At 38.3% G+C, this 10,125-nt stretch overlaps 1 protein-coding gene across 2 annotated transcripts; it reads right to left on the bottom strand.

Moving 5' to 3' along the window:
* Positions 1 to 325: 325 nt before the first annotated feature.
* LOC113851350 (eukaryotic translation initiation factor 4G-like) lies at positions 326 to 9,662 on the bottom strand. 2 transcript variants are annotated; one of them, XM_027481813.1, is made up of 11 exons: positions 9,205 to 9,362; positions 8,740 to 8,879; positions 8,392 to 8,541; positions 8,161 to 8,228; positions 8,005 to 8,061; positions 5,964 to 7,038; positions 5,659 to 5,903; positions 5,402 to 5,564; positions 2,527 to 5,335; positions 897 to 1,091; positions 326 to 807 (listed from the first exon to the last, which is right to left on the bottom strand). In XM_027481813.1, the coding sequence occupies exons 1-11, from the start codon at positions 9,360 to 9,362 to the stop codon at positions 474 to 476; spliced, it is 5,394 nt and encodes a 1,797-aa protein (XP_027337614.1). In that variant the 3' UTR covers positions 326 to 473. The 2 variants fall into 2 exon arrangements, with proteins under 2 accessions (XP_027337614.1, XP_027337613.1); XM_027481812.1 differs by having other exon boundaries at positions 2,527 to 5,564; positions 5,659 to 7,038; positions 9,205 to 9,662.
* Between the last annotated feature and the right edge of the window lie 463 nt (positions 9,663 to 10,125).

Raw genomic sequence — 10,125 nt, forward strand, 5'->3', positions numbered from 1 at the left:
TCTGTTCAAATTAAACAGCATCACCCTACTCTTACAGTCCATTTATCGAAATTGGGAATACACTTGAAAATAAATCACCTTGAGCTAGGACATTTTTAAAAAACAATCTAGTATGTACCGTTATGCTTGATTACATGTCCCATTTACAACACGGTTTTTGGCCTAAACTAGAGGAGCCTATACAGATTGACATAATGCAGATCGTTACGCCAGTATATTTTCATGGACAGTTGAATCATACAAGAGTTGAAAAAGTAAACCCCTCATGACAGACATTATATAACTGAGCCTAAAATTTTCTGATGCTTAACCGAACCTTTTATAATTGCAGTGAAGATATGGCAGAAATAATATTTAGACAGAAGAAATCCGAATATAAAATTCTCCCCACCCATCTCCATGGAGAAAACCATTTGTGCAAATTTGAGTATCCTACTGGCACTAGACATAAATAAATTTTCCCCTCTGAGCCCCTAAATAAATTTCTCTAACTTCCTTGATGTAATAAGAGGATCCGGCGGCCGGAATGTCTCCAACTTCAAGTTGGAGTTTGCACAGATATCACTCAAAACAGTATCACCCTTCTCCATTTTTATTACCTCCAAGGTGCTTCCAAGAACATCAGCTGCAAGCCCAACTTCTAAGAGGCTTCCCGGCTCCTCTCCACCATCATGTATTAACCGTCCAATCTCATTTAAAGAGATCACATGCTCTGTAATAGCTTTGGCAAAAATGCGGCCGAGAAACTCTGGCGCTTTGGGGGCATCATTAACCGCATCTTCCAATGTACTGAGAACAGATTCAAACCTAGCCAAGACAAAAAGTAATGAGTAACAAAATCTTCTATCACAGCACATTCTTATAAGCAGTCATCATACTATCAAAATAAACCTCACCCTTTGATGAGCTGGACTTGACTCAAGGTGCCATCTTGAGATTTTACAAGGTTGACAAGCAATTGGGCCAAAAGATCTCTCTCTGTGTCCTTTCTCTCAAATGAGTCTGTGACCCAGACAGAAACCATGGAAGGATGAAAGCTTGGAGAGTTCAGATCTTTGATGCATAAAACAACTTCTTTCACATCTCTAGCACTGGATTGAATAACTTACAGTCAGATGAACATAACAAAAAGAAACTGAAAAATACATCAGCACCATAACAATACAATACCTAAAAGCTTGAACAGTGAATCTATATCACAACATTTTCAACTTTTACTAGAAATTGCAGGAAAATAAAAATTCAGTGTGACTGAAGCAGTAGCAAAAACAATATTCAATCCTCAAAAAATAGAAACAAATATACTACAACAACAATAATCAAGCCTTATCTTACTAGTTAAGGTAAACTTCATGGATCACAAGAAACCATTGATCTCGGTCAGGACCCAAATAAAAAGAGTATGGAGGAACTAAATTAAAAACCATGGTTTGGCCATACTTTCAACCATCTGGTTAAAAAAAAGTAATGCAGGGATGTTTAGATCTTCGCAAACCATTTTTTCAAAAATCAGTGTTGCAAAGAGAAATCAGGCCAAACAGTGAGAAATAATCAGAACGTTTTCCTAAAATGTAAATACAAGCCAGTGAAACACATACTCCAATTCTGCAACCATTAAAAAAGTAATCACATTGCAGTCATAAAATGTCAGGATCCATATACCTTAAAAGATCATGGTTGCCACCAACACATTATTTAATGTAAGATGAGGTTATGTTAAAACACAAATAAATTCCTAAATTTTGAAACATGAGGTGTTAAACATTTTCATGTTGTTGGGCAAAAGAGAGTGAGAAACTTCAAAAAACAATTCACCCACACACCTGTAGGATTAACGGAAGAAAATAAAAGACACTAAATATAGAGGAAAGGCAACTTAAGAAAGGAGGAGCTAAATCAACTAAGACAGGGTTGGATAATGAGAATAAGATGACAAAACAAGCAAGTTTTCCTCATCCATGCCAGGCCCTCTTTTTCTGGACTAAAAAACATTACTTGCAATCTTTATTTCATAATTCATATGTTAATTATAAACAAATCATGCATAAAATACAAACTCGTCCAATATTAATTTTTACATTTATATAGCAATTAAAAATGGCTGTATACATCACGTCCATACTAAATACATATTTCCTTCACATTTACTAACACTAGAACCCAACGTAGCCTGTATTTTAAACTTAAGCATATCATTTCATTGTTTACAAATAAAATTAATATCACAATTCTAACCCTTTTTAAGTATTTTATTATGTTTTGAAAGCCATACAGTCAATGAAAAACACGATACAAGATATGATATGTTATGAACTTAATCAGTCTTACAAGATAGAGAGTTTTTTAAGCAAGAAAAAACAAGATTTGCCAATAAGGAATTTGGATAAATTCTAAATATTTGAGGATTATAATTTTAAAAAATGATAAAGATTCCACTATATATTATTCATGCTTCTCAATGAAAAGGGCACAATTGACCCAACAACCTGAAAAAAGAGATAAAAAATAATGAAGACAAAGCAGTACCTATAGTATTCTCTGATTGCTGACATGGACATTTCATGCAGTCGCTCTTCTGTCAAAGCCTTCCCTGAAGAAGGATTCTGAGAGACTGCTGTCCCTTGAGCTCGGGCTGGTGGTGAAGTTACAACAGGTCTATCAAGAATCCTATCTGCATTTCTCATGTCCCTGTTTCCATAATTCATATTACGGTCTTGAACACTAGATTGATCATAAGTAGTTGAACCGGCAAATCTATCTGGAGTATATCTTGATGCATGATCCTCCCTAGAGCTGAATGGGGTACGCTCTGATAAATTACCATAACCATTAAGAGCAGTTGAACTTGGAACTGCAAGTGGACCTCTAATGGACATTCCTCTGGCAAGACCACCCTGGGGTCCCAAGGTTATTGACTCATCGCCTAAGGGTCTCTGTGGCAAGGGAACTGACAATGTCCTAGCCTCGTAACTTTGCCTATCATCCATGCGAACATCCTGTGAACCATACCCACGACCTTGAGTAGGCAACCCACGCAATCCACCCATCTGAGCATTAGGAGAAGACAACATAGATGACCCTCTTGGACCAAAATCCATAGGAATCCTTCTAGGTGGATTGTTACCCGAACCACGACCCAATCTACCAGCTTGGGCCAGCCTCTCTTGAGAAGCATCTCTGTGCACCTCCTCAATCTTCTTTGGACCTTCAACTTTTCTTCTTTGTTGCCATTTATTCTTTCTCAAATCAATGACATCCTTCAACATGAACCTCACCCTAGAAGATAAATTCATGTTGTTTGATAATAATCTCATCCTTTCAAAATATGCATCCATATGTTCCTTGGCTTTGGGATGGTCAATCATCTCCCCAATAGTACTCATCAGCTTGCACAAGGCTTCAATATCCTCTTCATCATGATCTTGAAACTGGCCCAGTAACTTCTTGATGCATTCATGCATTATCCTCTCTGTCAGCATTTTCTTCTTATATAGTTCTCCAATCAATCTGATATTACCCAACATACGTCTTCTTGCCTTGGTTCGTTTTTCTTCTCTTTCCTCATTAGACAGCTTGACCTCACCCTCATCAGCCTTATTAGCTTCTTCTTGCTCTCTTTCACCCCTCTCAAATTCTTCCTGGCACTTGTTTAGTAATAATCTTTTAAAAGTTATCTTTTCATTGTCTTCGCTGAGATCAGGCAATGCAGCTGCCAGATGGAAACAGAAATTGGCATACATTTCACAGAAAGTAGGCTCCATCAAGGCCTTCTCAAAGATTTGTGAGATGACACCATTGAGAGTGACTACATTGTCAATATTAACTGCTTTAACCTGCTCAAAAAGCTTCTCAAAATTCTGAGGAGTCAACTTGTTCAATATAGCTTTCAACTGCCTCTGCTTTGCCTCTTCCTCATCTGTCACTTTACCCACCTCATACTTCCTCTCAGCTCTGTGCATTGTCTGTAAAGGAGTTTGCGGGGAAGGAGATGGAATTAGACCCCTCTGCTGGATGTTAGCAGTACGCTGCCATCTTTCTCCATCAGGGCTATTTCTTTGCATTCCTCCCTGGTTTACCATGGATTGCATTGGTCCAGAAAGAATCCCTCCAGCATATTGCATAGGTGCCTGTGCGCGTGGATTCCTTAAAACACCAAAATTGCCACCTTGACCAGGTCGAAATCCTGCATTACCTCCAATACCATCCAAACGCATACCAGAATGAAATGCATTAGAAACTCTAGTCCATTTATCTTCCTCAATAACACCATTCCCACGACGATCCATACGAGACATCCCTCCTGACCTATCTATAATTCTTCCAGAAGAATGTGAATCACGTTCAATTACATGAGAACTAACATTAGAACCCATCAAAGCCTCAGCTATGTCTGCCGTGATTTCAAAACCTTCGGGAAGATCAGTGCATTGCTCTACAAATTTTAAAAGGAAATCTCGAGAGTACTTTTTTGCAGTTACTGCACTTCCATCACTAACCTCTTCAGTTTTATCTGTAACTTCTAGTTTTGGTGTAGACATGTCAGCTGCATCCTCCCAATCATCAATTTCAGCTTTACTCTGCTTACATTGCTCACCTGCTACAGTTTCTGGCTGAGAAGCATCAGTAGGCAACAGCTCTAAATTGCCAGAAGTAGAAGCACTTTCTGTTTTCTCTGAACTTACAACATTTTCTTTCTTTTCCTCAGGTCCCTTATATGCGTTATACAGATCAGATGTTGACCCAGCAGCATCTGCCTTCTGAAGAATCTCTTTTCGTTTCTTTTTCCCCTTTGTAGTTTTCGCCTTACTAGGCTCTGAAATCAGTCTATCCTTGGTACCTGATGCTGGAAGAGACACTGAACCACTGCTAGCACTCTCTGAACTATCCTTGCAGAGTTTTAAATTGGTTTCTGGAAGATCAGCAGACAGCTGATCTGATGTGCCAGAATTTGTAGAAACAGCTTCATTACTAACTACACTATCATTTCTATTTAGAGAGACATCTTTAGAATCCAATGAAGTAGAGGTAGACATGTCTAAATTATCAGCCATCCTGTCACATTCTGCACTACAAATTGTAGATTCATCCTGCCCTAGCTGCTCAGTCCTCGAGGTTACAACCTCAGTGCTTAATTTCTCATCACCTTGCTCAGGTTGTTTTAATTCTGCCCCACCACTGATATCCTGTTTACATCCTTGAAGAGATGAAATTTCTGTATTACCACCCATTTCCAAAATGGTCTGATTTGGCAGTTTATCCTGTTGTGACAATTCATTTTGCTTGTCATTCTTATGATTGATCAAATTATCCACCACTTGAGTAACAGGTCCTTCAGCTGAAGCACCAGAAACTTGTGTAGAACCATTAGTTTTCATTTCAACAGCATAAGGTATGCTCTCACTGGTAGTTGAAAATTTGTCTGAAGCTACTGCTGAGTGATCTTCACTGATAATTGAGGCAGAATGGTTTGCTGTAGTTCCTACAGTTTCAGAAACTTCATCAGCATTACCACCATCAACAACCTGGGAAGCCACATTAGCCACAGCAGGAGATTGTACAGAAACCTGATAAAAACACAAAGGGGAATGTTCACAGTACTTGAAGCAAACCAAGATCAAATTAGGAAAAAGATATTTAAACAACTACTCACTTACATACCTGAGGCTGTAATTGGCCTTTCTTCTGTACATTCTTCTGATTATCCTTCAAAGAATTTGACCTACTAAGAGATTCCTGCTTCCTGCTTTCATTATTAGGCACACCTGAAACAGAGTCTTCACTCAACAAAGAAGCTGATGTAGACTTCACAGCAGATGCAGCAGATAGATTTGGCAATGAGCTCAAAACTGAAGAATCACTGGACAACTTCAGCTGTTGTGAAGAGATTTCAGATGTTTCAGACCCTTTTGGTGGTACAGAAGAGATAGCATCACCAGATGTTAATAAAGAACTAGGAGGTCCACTCTTTTGAGTACCAGATACACTGGAATTGGCAAATGATGAGTCCACAACACCAGATCCACCACTTGGCTTAATAGACACAGAAGTTACTCCTGACGAAGCTGATGAGATTGCATTATGCACATCACGGGAAAATTCAGGATTAGGTGGTTCAGCATTGCCAGGAATAGAAGTGCCAGCTCTATTAACAGGCAGGGAACTGTGAGGTGAAGAATTCACAAAACCAACATTTTGGGGACCATGGCTCACTGCATAATTAAATCTTGGTGGCTGAGAGTTAGGAGTTATCTGGCTAGTTGTTAATGGAAGAGAACTAGGAGGCACATAAAAGAGAGAATTGGTACTGTAGGAACTTGATGGATAGTAATTAATAGGATGAGAAGTTGCAAATGGCTGGGCAGGCTGAGATTGAGAAGGCATGCCAGAATGAGACCTTGCGCCAGATGCTCCACCATCTGTATATGCATCTACCCTTTTATCAAGTCTAAGCTCTTCATGTGTCTCAGGATGAGTTATCTTGACAGGAGTAGTTTTGCGAGGACCACCAAATTTTCCTCCTTGCTGTGCGGGATATTGTGGGCCGATGCCAATACCCATGCCGCCTAACTGATGAGGCAATTGTGGGCCCATTTGAGGAGTGAAACCTATGTTTTGGCCTTGATGCATGATTCCCTGAGGATGGATAGGATGAGGTTGAAGGCTTGGAACAAAAACCTGCTGTTGCACTTGTCCAGCACTTCCAATTGGTAAAGGCATTGGTAACGGCATCTGAAGAGATGCCGTTGACATACCCTGAGATTGAATCTGTGGATTAGGACCACCAAAGTGTACAGATGCCTGTGACTGGTGATAAGGCATTGGCATTGAAATTCCAGTTAAAGGAATGACAGAAGGCTTCTGCATCTGGCTTGCTGGGGGTAAAGGTGACACATGAGTATCTTTTTTTGCCCTAGTACCCATATAAGTCTCCCCAGTATTAGATTGGACAGCAACACTTGTATCCTTCTTTGCTGGCTGATGCTTTGGAACAGGAGGCATTGGCACTGAAGGTGCAGGTCTAAAAGAATCATGACGAGCCTGAAAACTATGAAATTAGCCACCAAACAAACAGTTGTACTGGTATGCAAACAAGTTAAGAAGACAACAAAAATAGGGTGAGTAAAAAAGCATAAATCCATCCCTTTGTTAGATTCTATTTTTGAAAAAGGAATTAACAATGAACATTCTAAGACAATAAAGGAGTCAGAACTAGTTGCCACCAATTATGCCCTCTTTCCTTCTAAAGGATTAAGCAGCAACAGTTGTGTGTGTGTACATACATATATATAGGGATTTGCTAACATGAATCTAAAACTTTAGGAGGAGAATGTTAGCAACATGCGCCAAATATTTAGACAAAAAACTCCTCATACATTACTTATAAAAATTAGAAATAGGGTTATTTTAGTTATTTTAAAATTAAAATTATCTATTTCCCAATATCCCAAAATTTCTCTCTTGTGATGGTTGCTTTCTATGTTTCTACCTCTACCACTTTTTAAAAATCAATAATTTGTTATTTTGCTTAGTACTGGAAGTGATAAATTTTCCCCTCTCAATCACTGATTTGATGGAATGTCATGCATATTATAATAAATATCTTTGAATAACTCCAGTTATGGGTGTGGGAAACTTTTACTGATTAAATGACGAAATACTTGAAAAACAAGTAAACAATGAGGAAAACTGTTATTGATGGAAAGGTGGTGGCCAGAGGGTAATTGCCATGACTTTCTTGTTCATGAGAGACAATTGAGACTTGAGAGTAAACTTCAGAGAAAGAAGAGACAATTTTTTTAATTTAAAATAAAATTTACTAAAATAATCTCACTAACCAATTTGTTTAGTAAAGAATAAGGATTTTTTTCTAAATATTTTGGTTTATGTTGCCAATATGCTCCTTCAGAAATTAAGGTTTAATCATGTTACAAATCTCCTCTGTGTGTATGTATATTGTTAAACATGTACGAGGGAGGTGTAAGGAAAAAAGAATAAAGTAAATACTTGATCACGCTTCTGCTCATCTATATTGGGAGGAGCTGAACTTGTGCGAGCAGGAATCTGCATGCAATAACAGAAAATTATTAACTCCCCCTAAAATTACAAAAGTCAAAAACAACTTCAGGTGGACGGTAAGCAATTAGCAGATAAGAAACTTACTGCCATCCCATTCATAAAGCCTGGACTAATGGATCCAAATTGGAAAGGGAATGCCTTGGAAGCATCTTCTGGGGCAGACAACATTCAGATCACTCTCAGAAGTCAGATGCAATGGATAAGAATGTTATTTTACCACATATCACTTTACTATGACCCCAAACTACAATTCAGAAATCATAAAACCCATTCTGCATTTTATATACAACATAAAAAGCCTGAAGTGTGACATACCCTTGACAGGGGTTGCAGGAGCTGCTGGATCAGAACTCACGGTGGGAGGTTGAGAAGTAGGAGCTTTTGGAACAACTCTGGTGCCCCTCTGTGCAGTGGACGATTCAGATGGCTTGCCAGTTGTATTTGTAACTGCCACATCAGATCCGCCTATCATAAAACATGTGAATGATGCCCATAAAAGAAATCACATTTTATCAAACACTAAATATCATATATAAATTCCACAGGTTCTTCCATCATAAAATGGAATGCAAATAATTCCACTCAACAACATAATAATATGCTCAAAATGCAATTAAGTGTAGAACCAATTCTGGAAAACATACATAACTTCATTAAGCTTACCATGAATTTGCTGCTGCAAATGGGTACCATTTGGCACAGTCCGGGCTGCATAAGTACTATTAGACTCGGCTGTATTCACCGGTGTAGGGTTTAACCTAGATTGCCCACCTTGTGCATTATTATTAGACTTCTTGTTAAAACTAACACAAGCAACGATCAGAATCAATAAAATGAAAAAAGAAAACGAAAGAAAATAAAGAAAGAAAGTACATCACTTATTATAGTTTAAACACACAAAAATCATACAACCCTAGGTCACCAAGAACAAACCAGTCGCAATATCTACACCACCCCACTCTGAAAACAACACAATTCAATTCAATATTATATACAAAGAGGAATAAATAAAAATCATAACCCCGTATACCCACTATCCTTGAAAACAAACATAAGTTTTAAAAAAAAATGAAAAATAATAACAAAAAGGGAACGAAAAGATAAATTTGCAAAACCTAACTAACTCACCTCCGGCTAGAGGAGAGTGACGGAGAAGGAGCGGCGCCGGCGCCGCCCTTGCCGTACGCACCGCCGGAGGAACCTCGCTGCTGGTTGAAGCTGGCGGATCGCCCGGATTTTCGGTACACAGCGTCGTTCTTATCGGACTTTGATTGATTGAAGGACATATATCCCAACCCTTAAATCCTCAGAATCAAAGCTTTTAAGAAAGGAAAAAGAAAAAGAAAAAACAGGAGTTTTCTCCTCAATTTTCCCTGCAGCCAAACAAGCAGATCCGCGTCATCATTGGACCCAACCCCATACGAGCCTGAAACCCGTTAACCAACAGCAATCCATACGCACAATTCCAACACAGAATAAGCGAGTTTGGTAAGAGAGTGAAGTACCTGAAGAGTGTGCAGTGGGTGGAAAATTAGGGTTTTCTATTGATGTTTGGTGGTGGTTGCTTGGCAGTGGTGTGTGTATCTGAGACGAAAGAAGCGATGGATAGAAGGGGAAAAAGAGAGAATGGGGTGATTTGGGGAGAGAGAGAGTTTTTAGTGAGAGAAAGCGTGGTAACAAAAAAGAAAAAAACTTCTCAAGAGTGACGCTTTAGAGAGTGGTCAAAAGAAAGGGTAGGTTTTTTAGGAGATCACTTCTTCTACACAGATAGATAACCTCTCCCTTCTTGCCGTTTAATTCCTTACTTCACTCTCCTTTTTCTTACTTTTAACTTCAAAATAAATAAATCTTCACTTTTTATGAAAAAATATCTACTAATTTTATTTTCTCACTTCATATCGTATCGTTAATTCTTTATTGAAATACACTTTTTACTTATGCATTAAGAGTATCTTACATTTTAAATAAGAATATGTAAATTTATTAACTATCTACGATTGTTTATATATGTTATTCTATTTTGTAATACAGAATCTTTTCTATTTTAGT

The sequence above is a fragment of the Abrus precatorius genome, unplaced genomic scaffold (assembly GCF_003935025.1).
Source record: "Abrus precatorius isolate BTA unplaced genomic scaffold, Abrus_2018 Scaffold9, whole genome shotgun sequence".
NCBI lineage: Eukaryota > Viridiplantae > Streptophyta > Magnoliopsida > Fabales > Fabaceae > Abrus > Abrus precatorius.

What these genes read in the sequence shown, in the direction of transcription:
- LOC113851350 (XM_027481812.1), bottom strand. Translation starts at nt 9,362, where the DNA reads ATGTCCTTCAATCAATCAAAGTCCGATAAGAACGACGCTGTGTACCGA. An exon ending in TCACTCTCCTCTAGCCGGAG is followed by an intron (nt 8,880 to 9,204) that starts GTGAGTTAGTTA and finishes TGCTTGTGTTAG; the next exon opens with TTTTAACAAGAAGTCTAATA. An exon ending in GCAATCAGAGAATACTATAG is followed by an intron (nt 1,092 to 2,526) that starts GTACTGCTTTGT and finishes TATTCAATCCAG; the next exon opens with TGCTAGAGATGTGAAAGAAG.